Below are 18219 nucleotides of genomic sequence, written 5' to 3'. Positions count from 1 at the left end.
AATGGACGTCAAGTTCTCAGTCCCAAAGAGCAAAGGGACCATCCAGACTTTTACCAGCGACAGATGCAAAAGCAAATGTCTGTCATGGTATGGGGCTGCAGCAGAGCAAACGGCATGGTGGAATATGTGCGAAGATACCATTGATATGTACAGAGACATATACTGCCATCAAGATGACATCTTTCACGGGAAGTCCATGGTTATTAAATCAAGACAATGCCAGGTCTCATTCTGCATGTGCTACAACCGCGTGGTTTCGTAGACACAGAGTGAATGTGCTAGACTGGCCTGCCTGCAGCACAGATCTGTCTCCTATTGAAAATGTCCGACCAGTCATGCAAAGGAGAATCAGACAGTGACGGTTACAGACTGCTGAGCATCTGAAGTCTTGTATCAAGCGAGATTGGACGAAAAGTTTGCTTGCAAAACTTTAACAATTAGTATCATCAATTCCTAAACAATTAAACTGTGTAATTAAAAGGAAAGTTGATGTGACACAGTGGTAAACCCGCCTCTGTCCCAACTTTTTTTTAAGTGTGTTGCAGCCATCAAAATTTGTTTATATTTACAAAATAACATTAAGTTGGCCAGTGAAAACACTGGAAATTTTTTCTTTGTATTTTAGTCAAACTAAATAAAGGTTAAAGAGAATGAACAAATAACATTCTTGATTTTATGGCATTTCACAAAACGTCCCAACTTTTCTGGAATTAAGGTTGTAATTACTGTCAGACTCTCAAAATCCTTCATCACTTGAATTATGATTATAATAATTTAATTTTAAAGCACAGCCACCAAAAAATCAGACTTACTTTGAGATCATTCTGAGGTTAAATACAGATTTAAAATCAAAGCAAGAAATTGTTTAATAGCTATGATTCTGTTTTTGAAATCAAGTCTTTGAAAGTTATGACAGTAAACACTGGCATCTGAGTCATTCCACGAAACCGGTACGATTTGAGTCCCTCTGACCTTTTTAAGTGTATTTTATCTATTGGGTCCCCAAAATCTATTTTTAAAAGCTTTTTGTATTAATTGAAATGTCTCCTTTAATAAGGCTTAAAAACATGACATACATTTTACCTTTATATTAGAAATTATCTTGTTTTTTTTCAGTCGACACCACCTATTTTGTCATGTCCCTCATGGCCTTCTATGAAAGTGTACTTGGGATATGAATAATAAAATTAGAAAAAAGTCCATACATTTTGCCATTCTCATAAATATCTATCTGTGCAGCCACCACAAAATCAGACTTACTTTGAGATCATTCTGAGGTTAAATACAGATTTAAAATCATAACAAGAAATAATTTAATAGCTATGATAATGTTTTTGAAATCAAATATTTGCAAGCTATGACAGGAAACACTGGAATCTAACAATGCCTTGGAAAAAAAACGGTTAATCTTAAAAAAATAAAACGTATATATAAACCCAAATAGGAAATAAAACAGTCATCAAATAAGCACGTGTCCTATTTTCTGTACCAAATTCCTGAGACATTGGTGTCTCATATTTTAGAGCAGTCACTGCAACTTATGAAAGAAATCAATTAAATCTGTATGTGGGTGTGTGAAAAAAAAAAATCAAATGTAACCCCCTTTGTAATCATTAACATTTTCATAAGTAACTGTAATTTATTTACACGTTTTTTTCTCAGTAACTGATTACAATTAAATTTATTTTGTAATTAAATTACGTAATTCCGTTACATGTAACTAGTTACTCCCCAACACTGAAATTAGCCTACTTTAGTATTATAATTGGATTTTGGCAAAATTGCGATTAAACTTTACCTCACGTAAACACATATTTAGATCAAAATAATGTGATTAAGCTCATAATCGTAGTAACCATAATCGCATTAAACTATGTGGCGTACACCTATTTTAATCGCAATAAACAGGCATGTAAATGCCTTAATCGCAGCTCTAGGCCAGAGTGCGCATGTGCTCAGACGCACACGGATGCCGCGTATTCTTCACACAAATTCATGAATGAGCTCCGAGACATTATTCTGAAGCAGTCCTGGTTTACGGGGATGCTATAAATAAAAGCAAGAGCACGCTCAGTTGAGGCGGCAAAAGTCGGATATTGGCAAAACAGACTTGGCAAACGCTCCAATGCGTATTGTGTTTGCGCTCAGGAGCGCTTCCAAGGTTTCCATTTACAACGTGTTTGTGCAGCATTGAGCAATGTAGCCAATCACAGACATATCTGGTAATTTCTTGAACGCAATGGCCCATCAGAGGCGTTTAAGTTCAAGCGTCCCCTTCAAAACACTGTAGTTTTGTTCAGTGCTGAGTTATGCAAGCTCGCAAATCCTCTCATTATAACAATCAAAGTTTAGACGCGATGTAAATAAGAGATTCGTTCATTATAACCAGGGTTGGGGAGTACCGGAATACATGTAATGGCGTTATGTAATCAGGATACAAAAATCTAGTAACTGTAATCCGTTACAGTTACATCAAAAAACAAAGTATTCAGATTACAGTTACATTTTGTAAAAAGTGGGAATACTATCAGGATTACATCTGTTTAATTTAAAATTAAATAAATTAGTATTTTGACATAAAGCTACATATTTAACACTGCTTCATCAGTTCCTGGTTCTGTTGACACATGTTGACTCACGTGAGCCGCCTGCTGGTGCGTATTACAATTACTTTTATTTTGTAATTAAATTACGTAATTCCGTTACATGTAACTAGTTACTCCCCAACACTGAAATTAGCCTACTTTAGTATTATAATTGGATTTTGGCAAAATTGCGATTAAACTTTACCTCACGTAAACACATATTTAGATCAAAATAATGTGATTAAGCTCATAATCGTAGTAACCATAATCGCATTAAACTATGTGGCGTACACCTATTTTAATCGCAATAAACAGGCATGTAAATGCCTTAATCGCAGCTCTAGGCCAGAGTGCGCATGTGCTCAGACGCACACGGATGCCGCGTATTCTTCACACAAATTCATGAATGAGCTCCGAGACATTATTCTGAAGCAGTCCTGGTTTACGGGGATGCTATAAATAAAAGCAAGAGCACGCTCAGTTGAGGCGGCAAAAGTCGGATATTGGCAAAACAGACTTGGCAAACGCTCCAATGCGTATTGTGTTTGCGCTCAGGAGCGCTTCCAAGGTTTCCATTTACAACGTGTTTGTGCAGCATTGAGCAATGTAGCCAATCACAGACATATCTGGTAATTTCTTGAACGCAATGGCCCATCAGAGGCGTTTAAGTTCAAGCGTCCCCTTCAAAACACTGTAGTTTTGTTCAGTGCTGAGTTATGCAAGCTCGCAAATCCTCTCATTATAACAATCAAAGTTTAGACGCGATGTAAATAAGAGATTCGTTCATTATAACCAGGGTTGGGGAGTACCGGAATACATGTAATGGCGTTATGTAATCAGGATACAAAAATCTAGTAACTAATCCGTTACAGTTACATCAAAAAACAAAGTATTCAGATTACAGTTACATTTTGTAAAAAGTGGGAATACTATCAGGATTACATCTGTTTAATTTAAAATTAAATAAATTAGTATTTTGACATAAAGCTACATATTTAACACTGCTTCATCAGTTCCTGGTTCTGTTGACACATGTTGACTCACGTGAGCCGCCTGCTGGTGCGTGCGCAAATAACACCCATCTACAATTATTCTCCTCAAACGCGGGATGAGACGCTGCTACAGTAAATTAATTACGATGCTTCCTGCTGTGAAAAACGTTTTCATGTCTGGAAATTTCACAGTTATTTTGTTTTCAAGAGGATAAAGGAAATAACATAGTTGTACAGCGTAAGCTATGCAAGAAGACTCTTGCTTTAACAAAGGCTACTCAACCAACTTGAACATTTGCAGGTACGCGTCCGACTAGCATTGAAATCATTGTTAGCTACAATTTTGTGTTTGCTAGTGATTTAAAATTCCATGGTGTGCATGAGTGCAGTTGTCAGCTTTCTAGCGAAAAAAATCCCCACACCCCGGATCAGTCAATGAAATAAAGATCATAGCATTTCACATGCATTTCGACATGTAATGTTAGACTTATTTTAAAATGCACTAATATGTATATGGTGTAAAAATTTTTATGTTGTGTATAAACTATATTTATTTTTACTTGTACATGTTAAAGAAATAAAAAAATAATAAAAATAAAACTTTAATTTTAAAGTCATAGTTAAATAAAAGTACTTAAATATTGCTTTTTTGACTTATTAACATATGTAACTTGAAGTAATCCAAAAGTAATCAGATTACATTACTTTTATATTGTGGGAATTGGATTACGATACTGAATACTTTTTTAATGAAGTAATTTGTAACTGTAACGGAATACATTTTAAAAGTAACCCTCCCAACCCTGATTATAACAGAACTCCGTGACATTGCGATGTTCATCACGGCGCCAAATAACCTTCCAATACGTCGGTAGTCATATTTTGCATTTGATGTAAGTGGACAATGGCCAGTAACATGTCTAGTGTATGAATTCATCATTTGTGCATATGTAACGTAGCGAATATTCAGAATAATGAAAATTGCATGTAAACTGGAGTGAGGTTTGCTCGTGTCATGTAAACATCTCACAGCGATTAAGTCCTTACTCTGATTATTGGAAATAATCACATTATTGGTGCACATGTAAACTTACTGTCAGGCAGACACCAGAACTGTTTATAATAGGCTAAATGAGCTGTTTGAGATCATAAAGGTCAGACAAATAATATAATTTCAATGTTTCTTCATGTAAAGTGCATGTCATTTGTAAATATTCTAAAATTTAACATTATAACATGTATAATAAGGATGAAATGATGAAAGCAACATTTCTTGCCAACCAAGCACTATTTAGCAGAAAACACAAAGAAATAGCTGGGTTTTGTAGCATGCTGTAACAAAAACGTCTCTTTTGGCTAAAGGTAAATGTATCCACTCATAAATCATGACCATGTTGCCTTGATTTTTTTTTAAATAGCTTTCTTAACATTTCTCCAGAGCACATTTTTACTGCTTTATATTTCTATATGTCTGGACAGCCAGATATTATGATGTTCGATTCATATCCAACATTCTCAACATTGTAGTCATTATAATGTGAGAAGAATTTAAGACTTGCTGAAATCTGTATTGTTTGTTAGGTATGTTAAGTCAGATTTTCTTCTTAAAGACTGACAGATGGAAATCAGTACAGATAGAAATACAAGCAGTGGGAGCAGAAAACTATCATTGTTCACATGAATTACATCTGTTATTATGCAAACATTTATTACGTAAAATAATACGCATTGCTCCATTAGAACAAAGGAAACAAAGGCATCAAAGGAAGAAGTGGATCTTGCCCGATACTCACTTTATCCACTTCCTCACTCCACAGCTGGAACATGCAGCATAACGACAAGAGAAGAATCGTGAAGACAACCTAACACAAACCCTCGCTTTACAAATACAGACCCAAATAAAAAACACTCACTAAATTTCACATGTAAATTTAAGGAAATGACATTAAAAAAAAAAAAAAAAAACTGTTTCACTTCATGGGATCTTAAGATTGAAAGAGACATTCTAATGTAATCAGACACATGGGCAGCACAGGCTCCTGAACCCTCTATAATGTCAAGACTAGGGTTGGGTATCGATTGGGTTTTTTATGATACCGGTGCCAAATCGATACTTTTAAAACGGTACCGGTGCCTAAACGGTGCCTGAACCGATACTTTTTTAAAAAGAGCCAAATAAAAAATGATGGATAACATTAAAGAACATTAAAAATATAAAAAATAAATATACATAGCATTCACATGCTCCTTGGATGCTCTCATTTCCCGAGTTGTGCTTCCCTTACTCTAAGGCTAATAAATGTATTTCACGATCTGGGTCATTATTTAATACAAAACAATATTTAATACAAAACCACACATAATGTTTCTACTGTATCTCTGTCAATCACTCTGATTTTATATATATATATAAAATATATATAGATATTATAACAATCTATCGATAAACACACACCTTGTGTCCTATGTTTGAGTCCGCTCGCGCTGTGCCACCGCGTCTGATTGAAGAGCGCGCTGAAAGACGGGGGGGAGCAGTGTTGCCAATTTGGGGATTTTGTCGCCAAATTTAGCTACTTTCTCATTGTAGCTGCGACTTTTTTTAATTTTTTGCGACAAGGAGCTATTTTAGCTATATTTAAATAAAACTAGCGATTTTTGGGAGATTTTTTATTTTTTACTTGGCCACACCCTGCCGTAGCCCCGTGACCTCTCACGTTTGCTCTCAATCATGCCAATGAGTCTGCGCAGAACACACCAGTACGCCACGCCTTCCATGACGCACACCACAATTTCATTATAAGCATCAATCAAGATCCCGGAGAAAAAATGAAAAAAAAACGGACTGACTCTGAGGCGATCATGAATTTGTGTAGTTTATGGAGCTAATCGCTATAGCCCCGCTAAAAATGGCCAAGCGACGCCCATGCGTCTTACGTCCATTTCAGAGAACAGGACAAATATTTCAATCGATCGCTCAGGCATCGTGGCACCGAAATGAGGCACCGAAATCTGCGTTCTGATTCGGTTCTAGTACATACCGGTTACATAGGTACGGGTTTCGGTACCCAACCCTAGTCAAGACCCTATTTAAATGTACAATGACACAACAACTACAATGAAAAATAAGTGATCACACACATATTTTCAATAAAATGAAAGAATAAAAGCAAAGTTTTCCAACCCCTGCATTCCACTGCAAATGTTCATCGCAGAGGATATTCGTGTTTAGACTAGTGCAATAATATGTCAATATTATTTCAAACTATATTACAGAACCAGTCAAAAATTTAGACAAGCTTAAAATTTAATTTTTCAGAATTGAACATTCCAGAATGTTGTGTAATAAAATAGCTGTGTCCAAACTTTTGAGCTTTACTGTATATAGCATATCTATATGAACACACACAAACAACAAAACAGCATTATGTACTACTGGGACTAGTCAACTAAATACACATGTATTGCATCAGTTATTGCCAAAACATTATTCAAACACCCAGGGAAAGGCACACAGGCACACAACACCGCAAGACGGGAGATGTAAGACATCTCACAACATTGACAAAGAGGAAAGCAGGACTAGAGTTAAATAATGGGTCAACAACACAGACAAATCTTGAAAGGAGATGCAACCGTCCATCACTGAGCTGTGCTAACAAGACCCACACAATATATATTGCATGTCTATAAGTACACTACTCTATGAGGGCTTTATATTAAGGCTTCACTTCAGATTCAAGTTCATACAACCTTTTCTCTGTCACTCAGAGATGAATCGCCAACTTCACTATCCCACTGCGTGGAATGAAAAAGTAAGAGTGGGACGATGGAAAAGTTTTAGTGAGGCCATTTTCTCACTATCACCTGCACATTTCAACCATCCGAGATTCCAGGTAATGGCAAAGGGTAGAGGATGATACCTGGTCCAAAAGCTCTTAGGTGTAATAATGGGGACTTGTTTATTAATTAATTGCTTTAGCTGATGATTTTTATCCACAATAAGCGTATACTGCTATACCACCCCCACAGAGAATGGACTGTAGGAGGACATTCTGCTAGTCTAAATTTACAAGGGTTGGTGCAAATATTGGTGGGGAAATATCGTATGTAGAAATAAAGGTCATGTAGAAAGAAATGGAGAGAAAAAGAGAGCATGTGTGGGGGAAGACTTCTAATGCTAAGGGTCTGCAGCCTTCTTACCGCAGATGCACTGGCCGACAGAACATAATTGCGTGGCCTAGTCTCCTGAAAGTCAGGCGCAGCCTACAGGTGGAGGGGGGAAAACAGAGTTTTACAAAGAATCATGTGTCCACATGAACTAACCCAGCAGACAACACTATTTTCATATTTTCACAAAAACAACAACAAAAACGCTTGACAAACCAGCCTGCAACCTCTCCCACACACAAAAAACAGGCAAATTAGGACGGTAGCAGTAGATTTTTTGCATCACTTCATTGCACTCCAAACCAAAATAAATAAATAAAATGATCAAATTAAGTAAAATATAAAAATAAAATAACAAAAAGCATGATCATTTATTAAGATGTTGTTACTATTACTTTTCATTTCAATTTTCAGTAGTTTTTACTGATTATCTTGTTTTAGTGCTTAAAGGGTTAGTTCACCCAAAAATGAAAATTCTGTTATTAATTACTCACCCTTGTGTTGTTCCAAACCCGTAAGACCTTCGTTCATCTTCGGAACACAATTTAAGATATTTTTGATGAAATCTGAGGGCTCTCTGACCCTCCCATAGACAGCAAGGTAACTACCACGTTAAAGGTTCAGAAAAGTACCAAGTTGATCGACAAAGTAGTCCGTGTGACATCAGTGGTTCAACTGTAAAGTTACGAAGCTATGGGAATACTTTTTTGCGCAAAGAAAACAAAAATAACGACTTTATTCCACATTTTCGGCTCTACTGCGTCACTTTGGATGCGCGTTCACGACAGTACCATGACGCGAGTGTGTGGCACCGCCGCCACTGACCCAGATCCGGCGTGATCTGGGTCAGCGGCGGCACCGCCACACGCTGGCGTCATGGTACTGTCGTGAACGCGCGTCCAAAGAATGAATTGGGCCCTGTCCCAAATGGAACACTTCATGTGCACTTTCGGTCTTGTGGACTTACAATGACCGCCGCGTGCGTGTGTCCGTTAAGTCCACAAGACCGTAGGGTGTCCCATTCGTCATTTTAGCGTTCAAAAGTGTGCTCGCGAGCGCCCCCTTTGCGGCCGCTATGTGTGTGTTTGTGTATACATATATTATGCACACTAAAAACATACACACTATTCATTTCAATTAAGCTTTTTTATCTTTGGCTTAAAAAAACTTCTTTTTTCTTTTCTATTTTTTTTTTATTTTTATCATTTGAATTTCACAAAACCCCTCCACTTTCATCATGGGTTTGTGGACATCCAGTTGGGAAACCCTGCTCTATAATATACAGTACATTAAAAAGAATTACAAATTACATGCAGCCATTTAGCGCCCCCTTTGCGGCTGTTATGCGCCCTCGATCCGCACTTCTGCCGAGCCCGCACTGGGGCGAGCTCCACAGCAGACTTCTACCCGACAGTAAAAGCGGCATTACGTCACGAAAGTGCGAACTCAGAGGAAGACCGCGAGGGTTTAGGGTTCCATTTGGGACAGGGCCTTACGGGTTTCGAACAACACGAGGGTTTGCAGGAGTTTTATAAACAGTAATGTTTTATCTTAGTACAGTTGTACTGTATGACATAAAACAAGAGTAGTTTTTTTTCTTTGTACCCTTTGCACTGCTGTGTATCGTGAAGAGCACAATGCTCTGGTCTCTATGTGGCCTACTTTTGTAAATATTAAATGCTGCTGAAATTAGCCAAAGTGGACCAGATTCTTATACAATAGATAACAGAGATATATAAAATTAGTCATTAATATTATATATACACATACATACAATCTTTGGCTTAAAAAAACTTCTTTTTTCTTTTCTATTTTTTTTTTATTTTTATCATTTGAATTTCACAAAACCCCTCCACTTTCATCATGGGTTTGTGGACATCCAGTTGGGAAACCCTGCTCTATAATATACAGTACATTAAAAAGAATTACAAATTACATGCAGCCATTTAATGTGACTGTGATTTCAAGAAGGACTGACTTTTGAAAGATTTCTTTTTTTAATCAAGGCACTGCAGAGGTGGAAGATACAGTTGGTCAACTATCAAGCCTGTACAAGTAACTGCTTGCAGGAAGCAGCAAAGGATGAAAGGCAGTAAATCTCACACACACACACACACGGATACTCACATCTCCCTCACACTGCGCAAATGACAACAGAGAAACGCGTTAGTGAATACATGGAAATGGAAAAGATCAGACACAGAGCACATATGATGATGGAGTCATAATTGTGTTTCCTTGTACACACACACACACACACACACACACACACACACACACACACAGACAAATAAACATCCAGGTTCCTCTTGGAGATTAGAACAGAGGTAACAATAGTCTGGGTATGCCCTGCTGACCTTAGATTACCCCTGTAATACTTGATAAGTGTCAGGAGGGAAATCACACCTAAATGGGTGAATTAGCAAACAATATCAACTATGCAGGAAAAGAAGAAATGAAAACATGATAAAACAGCATGTGACTCAGCCCTCTGCGTAAACTACAAATTCTTCAATTACTGAAAGGCATAAAATGAAGAAGCAAACATCTAAGTGAAAAGAGAAGTCATGAGCAGGGTCATTTGCATCATCAGGATGTTTGCTTATGCCCCCTGACTCAGAGCTTCCCAGACAGAACTCCAAGTCTGCTTCATGAATATCTTAACTTAATTAACGTTAAGTCAGTGAGACCTAAATAAAGTGTTACAGATAACTGATTGGCTTTAACCAATAACAGTGATATCTAACATGAACCTCATATTTTGTCACCTCATCCATCAAAACAGTACGAGTTTGTCCATTTGTTTTTTTTTTATCTTTTTCATTGTCCAGAATGAGTTAGTCAAGGTGAATTTAAACGTAAATTTTATTTACACACCAATGAAGCATTCAGAAATACTTTGTTTGTTAAACGATTATTAGGAATCAGTCCATTTTGTGGTTAAAGTGCCCCTATGCCATTTCCAATATTGCCTTTCATGCAGTATGCAATGTAGCTGTATGTGAATGTAAAAGATTTGCAAAGTTGTAAAGCCAAAAGCACGATAAATATAGTTATTATCTCCCAAAATAAAGAATCGACTCTGAACAGCCTAAATGGATCATCAGGAACTCGAATCCCACTTCCATGACGGCTACACGTCACAGGGTAACACATTTGCATAATGTATGTTCTACGTTGGCCGGCTGCGAACAACTTGACCCCGCCCTCAAACACTGTAGCTTGTTCATGTCGATAAGACGCTGTGTCCTATACTGTGATAGTAAATTAGTTTAATTTTCATTTCCGAAAGATGAGGCTGCAAAGAATCAGTGGTTAAAATTTTTCCACTGTACCACAGCAGTACAACCGCAATCTTTTTTTTTTTGTGTTTCCTTCATTTTACTGATGACTGCTTCTCTAATCTTACCGAGTTCAACGCGGGATTCACAAGACGCTTGCTCTTGGCTCAGTACCCAGTTTATTTGGACCAGCTGGCTCCACTGAATCACAGCCTGTTTAAGTATGATAAAAAATAGATGTTTATATTCTCTATCGAGCGTTCAAAATATGGAACTATGGCACAGGTGTAGGGCTGCATGATAAATCGCATGTGATATTTAATGCGCATCTTGCCAGTAAAGCCGGTTCTGTAATCAGCGGTAAATCTCCATCAGGTGCGTGCTTTCACATTGAGCAGCATTTACTACACAGAGCCGTTGTTCACTGACAAGCTGCGCAAAACATGCGCAAAATATGATCGTGGTTTTGCGCAGCTTGTCAGTGAACAACGGCTCGGTGTAGTAAATGCTGCTCCATGACACGCGCTGTATGCGGTAGACCAATCACAACAGACTGGGCCATCTGACCAGTCAGAGCAGAGTAGGCTCACGGAAAGAAGGGTCTTAGAGAGACTGAATCTTAGAGCTGCTTCGAACGAATCATATGAGAAATCGTTGAAAAATATCAAATGCATATTTTGAGAAAACGAAAGCATTTTTTGACCTTGCATGCATGTAAACCTATTGTAGGAGACTCCCAAAACAATATTAGGAACCTTAAAAATGGCATAATAGGGGCACTTTAACTGTCTGTTTTCATGCTTTCAGTGTTTGATTTGCCACATCACATTGTTTGTTTGCACACTGCAAGAGACATAGTAACATAATTGTGATTGTGAGTCAATTATAACCTTGTGGCTGTGGGATAGACATTAAGTATCCTTGCTTTAGGTCATACTTCCTGAAATGTCCCTCTAGAGATCTGAATCCTGCTTAACAGCTTATAAGTGGTTCTTGATGAGAGGGTGGTGGAGGAGATGAAAGAACATGAGGGGAGGAAGACACGTGAAAATGATGATGAAGAAATAAGTGAAAATAAAACTTACAGCAGCCTTTGCCTCTGCTAACTTTGCTTTCTTGAGCCGAGCTTTGCAAACATCCAGGTCAAGACGCCGGTTCTCAAGTAGCTTTCTCTCTTTCTGATAACAGAACAAACAGACTTTTGTGAGAGAGGAAGTGTGCTTAATTGTACTTGAATGTGCACTTGTAGTGTACTTCACATATTAAAAGTAAATTTTTAAAAAGATAATATAATATTAATGAAATAAAAGGCCACTTCAGCCTGTCAAGAGAATACACTTTCATGATGATGTTTCTTAACACTCTTAAGTACAAAAGTACATTTTAAATCAAATAATCTTTTGTTGTGCTTTAAAGAAGTACACTTATTTTGACATGTTAACATACTAAAGCATTTGTTAAGTATTTGGTTGTAATTTTAAATGTAGTATTTATATATAACTTCATCAATACAAATGTTTCATTACAAATATATTAAAATACATGACATACCAGCTCCAATAGAAATGACATTAAAGTATATTTTAGATACTATAAAGGCTTGTCAGTACATTCGGCAGTACACTTTAACCATATTCCAAAACACAATCAAAGCCAAAAAAAACCCTCCAAGGTTCAGCTAAATGCATTTAAGACAAATGTATACTATTTAAATGTAAAACCATTTGTAATTTGAATGTGCAAAACCTCCATTGTCATCCACTTTCAAAAAAGGTGAATAATACGTGCAGGAGCCAATCATTTTGTAACTAGCAGATTTTAACAGCCATTGTATATTGGTTTACATATCAGATGGAGGTGAACCATCTGAGATAGAGATTGTACATTTCACTCACGGAAATGGTTTTCCAGTCACCCTCTAGAAAGTTCCTCAGAGGTGTGAGGAAGTTGATGGCTGACGTCTGTAGGAATTCCCGCTCTGCTCCACCCAATCTCCTCTGATACTCTCCAACAGTGATCAAAGTACTACCTAAAAACACAGGCAAAACATTCCCAAAACACTACATTACGTACAACTCAGCATTGCAATGACATTTTCAATCTTTTCCTGTCAAATCATTTTCAAACCTGTTTAACTAACCAAGAACATCTTGTGAATTACTGACTGCTTCAGATAATTTGGTTTGCACACTTTTAACTCATTCAGATGGAAGTGGAACATTAAGATTATCAGATTATAGACAAAACAGTCTTTGAGTCATCTCAACTAGTTACTGATGTAGGTATCTTCATCAATCAGAGACCTAAACTCACAGAATGAAACACTGTCTCACATAAGGCATGTTTAGACAGATGCTCTGATGCTGCTTTGATTCTCTGTAAATGAAATATACATTCATAATGTCATATTTACCTTGGTAGTGGTCGTGATGTTTGTTTGTTTTTTTTGGAATGTTGACATATCTAAGACGAGCATGATTTTCATAAATCTTTTTAAACCAGCATTGTTATAATTATAATATATAAAGTTCTAATATAAAATAATAACTGAGAAAACAAAACACAGGATATATAATATTCTCTATATAATTCTAACCTATAAGCATCCATGAAGACCTACTTACCAACAAACCTTATGCTCCACCTGTTTAGAAAGGGAAAGTGCGCCATCTAGTGACATACACCATGCAGCTAAACATTAACTTGATTTAGAGACCTCCATTACTATAGCACTGCAAAACATAGCATAGTATACAACATAATAACACTGGTCAAAAATAATACAAAGGGAATGCTTCATTTTTCATGTCAGAAGCCAAACAGTGGAAACAGGAAAAAGGGAGAATGGGCAGCGGCAATCCTGTCTCATATGGTGTATTAAGTCAATAAATAAACAATAAAAAAGATGAGAATTTGTTTATAGAATTTGTGAATTCAGTAAATTGATATGCACTGGCCTCTAGTAGGTAAATATACTTTTTGATTATGAGTAAACTGCTTATTATTATTTCTTAGTTAGGATATATGTAGCCATTTTATCTTAACAAAATAACTTTTTCCCTTTTCTGTGTGCTTTCCAATTTAAAAAAACAATAATAATAATTTTTAAAAAGCTGCATTATATTAATTTTGTTCTGGTTGGTTGTACGAACCATATGGAGTTCCTGGCCCAAATTCCTTTGCAGCATCCTGCATATACTGTCCCAGCAGCTCTGCATTGGTGGTTCTGGATGGGATCTTTCTGTCCAGTTTCTCATAGAAGAACTCTTCAATACGGGCACCTAAACAAAGATTCACATCAGTAAGAAAGTCATCAAGCTTTATTCAAGGTTTACTCCAATAAACTTAATCAAGTACACCATTTTGCACCATCATGTTTACCAATCCAGTCCATCAACCATTTACAAATGTTCAGAATACTTTTATTGTAATATTTGGAACATTGTTTCGAGAGACCATAAAGCAAAAAAAAAAGACACAGGTCTTTGATGTAGACATCACAGATGAAAACATAAAACCCATGTGGGGTTGTAATGGCAAAATGTGATATAATAACGGTCTTTGACAAATCATTCCAGCTATGAACACAATGCCCTGTGTTGATTTGAAGAGGCCTCACAGATTTGATAACCAGATCTGGTTAAGATAATCAGATGATTGAAGAAAAAGTGTTTAAACTTGTGTCTGGCTACAACCACAGGACAAACAAACTCATCCGCAAAAGGATAGTACTACTATAACAAAAACAGTGAGAAGAGCGAGCGCCACAAGCTGGGTCTAATACTAAACATCAGTCATTAAACTGAAAACCCAAAGCACAGGCCACGGGGAGTAGAGACACACTTACCAGTTTGGTCAACTGGAGCATGGAGAGAGTTAGAAAGAACAGGTTAGTGTTCTTACAAGTACACAATCACTAGGCCATAAGTACCTCTTGCACTTACATTAAATGCTTAAATACGTACATGAAAGGTACTGCCATCAAAGATGAGCTCTAAAGCATCTGAAACCTGTGGCCTTAGCAATGATTCGGAAATTATAACTGAATGAGTATTAATACAAAATGTTTCATGTTGTTTATTCAGTTGTGAAATGCCAACATAAAATGCAAATGCAGATTTTTGACTCGTGTCAAAAAATTTTAGATATACACTACCGTTCAAACATTTGGAGTTAGTACGATTTTTTAATGTTTTGAAAGAAGTCTCTTATGCTTACCAAGGCTGGATTTATTTGATTAAAAATACAGTAAATCTGTAATATTTCCTGGGATGGCCAAGCTGAATTATCAGCAGCCATTACTCTAGTCTTCAGTGTCACATGATCCTTCAGAAATTATTCTGATATCATTATTAGAATATAATTAATATAAATTATATTATATATCCTGCTCAAGAGCACAGTAACGATTAATAGCTCAGATTTGACCTGTTATGCCAGTTTACTGTACATCTCAGCACCCTTGTAAAACTTTGTTTACTCTTATAATTAGTGAAACTACCATAGCAATAAGAAGAGAGAAAATAAAAATCAAGGGTGCAAAGACAATACAATCCATTCACATAATGTGATACCTGACATAGTGACACTTGAGCACTACTGCTGTTTTAAGATGGTTGTTAGGCATCATATTTCCCTGGCTGCCTGTACAATAAAGCAGATTGATATCAACAAACAGTCAAGGGATGTTCCTGTTCATCACGTTAATGGTAAATGTCAACAACATGAGACATTTTTCAACATACAGGACCTCTGTTTGGGCTCAACATTTAGGAGACAAGACCACACATTTCAAACGATATCTAATAACAACAGACAATTTTAAACGTATAATGCCCATGTAGACTCTTACTTGGGTTGGGTTGAAGCAGCACCTCGGTCTGTCTGAAGATCTTTTCAGTCCAGTTTTTGGTGCAGTCCGCTCGAGCAATCAGGTTCTCCAGGTGGCCATCTAGCTCAGTCTTTTCTGCCTGGCCAAGCTTCTCCTCTGTGTACTGGAGATCATAAAAAACAATTCAGTCTGTCTGCTAAACAAGATTTAACCGTTAATGAATGAGCAGTAATCTTGTACTCTTGGAAGACTCAACATTTTCAGACATACTCTTAAAGCGATTCACACGATTTGCTGGCATTATGCTATTCCCTCTTAGGCTGTATTTATGTTTAGACAATGTTTCACAGTTCACATCAAGCAGCAAATAATGCTATAAATCAGACACATCAATTTTGAGTGCAACAAAAATATAAAGTCATTTTCTAAAAAAAGACAATGACAGGACATGGCAGATTTTAATCCAAAAATCTGATGTGATTAAAAGAATGGGTATAGTTATAACTGACATGTGCCCTGCAGTGACACACATTATGTTTAACCTAAAACCATTATATTATAGATATTTAGATTTAATTTTAAATCATTGTTTGTTAAACAATTACATTATTCATTATAAAACCTATGTGAAATATTATAATGTAATAAAAGGCAATATAATAAAATACAAGTCAATTTGCTACACCACTATTAAATATGGTGATTTTAATAATAATTATACACTATACTGTTCAAAGTTGTGGAGTCAGTAAGAACTTTTTTCGTTAAGAAATCATACTTTTATTCAGCAAGGATATTTATTCTGCATTAAATGGATCAGATGTGACAATAAAGCCTGTAAAGGTGTTACAAAAGATTGTTTTGTACATTTTAACTTTCTATTCATCAAAGAATTCTGAAAAAAAAAATGCATCATTCATGGTTTCCCAAAAAATATTAAGCAGCAAAACAGTTATCAACATTGATAATAATAAGAAATGTTTATTTCATTTTATAATGATTTCTGAAGGATCATGTGACATGGAAAACTACAGTAATGGCTGCTGAAAATTCAGCTTTGACACACATTTTAAAATATATTTCTCAATATGATTAATATATTTATAATCAAACACATGCAGCCTTTGCCAGCACAAGAGACTAAAAACATTTTTTTTTTTAAATGCTTAATTTTTTAACCTGCTTAATCAGACTGCAGAAGGCAGTCTTGTTGTGTCTTTTCAGTTAAAGAAACTGGAATTAAATGAAAGAGGATCAGACAGGTGTACGGCACTGGCTTGTTTGTGCCTTTGCAGTTGGTATTCACTTGATATCCAAACATGCAGGCTAAAATGTCAGCCATTGCTAAAGATCAGTAACTAACAGCTGAACAAGGGCCCTGTGACTCTCATTGATAAACAGGAAGCTTCTGGCAGGCTGGTGGACCTGCAGCAAAGATTTCCTCTGACAAGGTGAAAAAAATATGGCGCTGGTGTTTAATATTTCACTCACACACAGGAAAGACCCCTGCTGACAGCACATAAAATTCAGGGAAAAAGACATATAAATCACATTCACACACTGTGACTCAGCATGAAGGATTCCCTCTACATCTGCAGCTTTGAATGTGTCATCTGTGAGCCAAGAATATACGGGTGGTCATAACAGAGCTATCCTCACACTGACAGAGGTGTCTGCACAGTATCTTATGATATCCAGGGATGTGGCATGAATATGAATATGACAAATAATGCCTTGACAATATACTGCATGTCACACTGTGTAAATAATACTGTAGTATACATACTGAGTATATAGAATGCACTAAAGAAAAATAACTACACAAAAAAAAATCAGTATTTCAATGCCATTTATGTATTTTGAACAAATATTATTTTTGAATTTTTAAATGCCAAACCTGATGTTGTACTTTATAAGGATTTTCACTTTAGAACCCCTACGTTTCTTGATTCAATTGTATTAATTCTGACTACATGCAATGTTTTGGATCATCGCAGGGTTTCTGTTAATAGTTAATTATCAATAAAATTAAACTGTTGGATTTTTATTCTTTTTTTTTTATTATATAAAAATGTTTATCCTTCAGAAATAACCTTCCTTTTTTACATTTTATAGAAAATATCATCTGTCACAACTTACAGTTTCAAGGATTAGCCTAGATAATCAATTACAAGGGGTAGCATAAACAGTAGCAGAGCATCTTCTGTTGTCATACGGGTTCAAAATAACATGGGTGAGATGATGACAATATTTTCATGTTGATCTGTCCCTTTAAACTTTGGTCAATGATGATCAACCTGTTTACTGTCCAATGTCTTTGTTATACAGTAGGCCAGGGGTTTTCAACCTTTTGAAACCCCCCC

General features: G+C 36.3%; 1 protein-coding gene across 1 annotated transcript in view; it reads right to left on the bottom strand.

Annotated features, from left to right (window-relative positions):
* The window catches only part of LOC107664415 (endophilin-B2-like), a 31663-nt gene that overhangs the window by 10775 nt on the left and 2669 nt on the right, over positions 1-18219 (bottom strand). The window contains exons 2-5 of the mRNA XM_016454977.1: positions 15878-16019; positions 14178-14306; positions 12921-13054; positions 12111-12203 (exon numbers count right to left, since the gene is read on the bottom strand). Of these exons, the coding sequence (XP_016310463.1) occupies positions 12111-12203; positions 12921-13054; positions 14178-14306; positions 15878-16019 (498 nt within the window). The remainder of the gene's footprint in view (positions 1-12110; positions 12204-12920; positions 13055-14177; positions 14307-15877; positions 16020-18219) is intronic.

Source organism: Sinocyclocheilus anshuiensis, unplaced genomic scaffold (genome assembly GCF_001515605.1).
Source record: "Sinocyclocheilus anshuiensis isolate Anshui unplaced genomic scaffold, SAMN03320099.WGS_v1.1 scaffold351, whole genome shotgun sequence".
In the NCBI taxonomy this organism is placed as follows: Eukaryota; Metazoa; Chordata; class Actinopteri; order Cypriniformes; family Cyprinidae; genus Sinocyclocheilus; species Sinocyclocheilus anshuiensis.
Note: the sequence above shows the minus strand (reverse complement) of the source record. Positions and strands in the feature narration are given on the sequence as shown.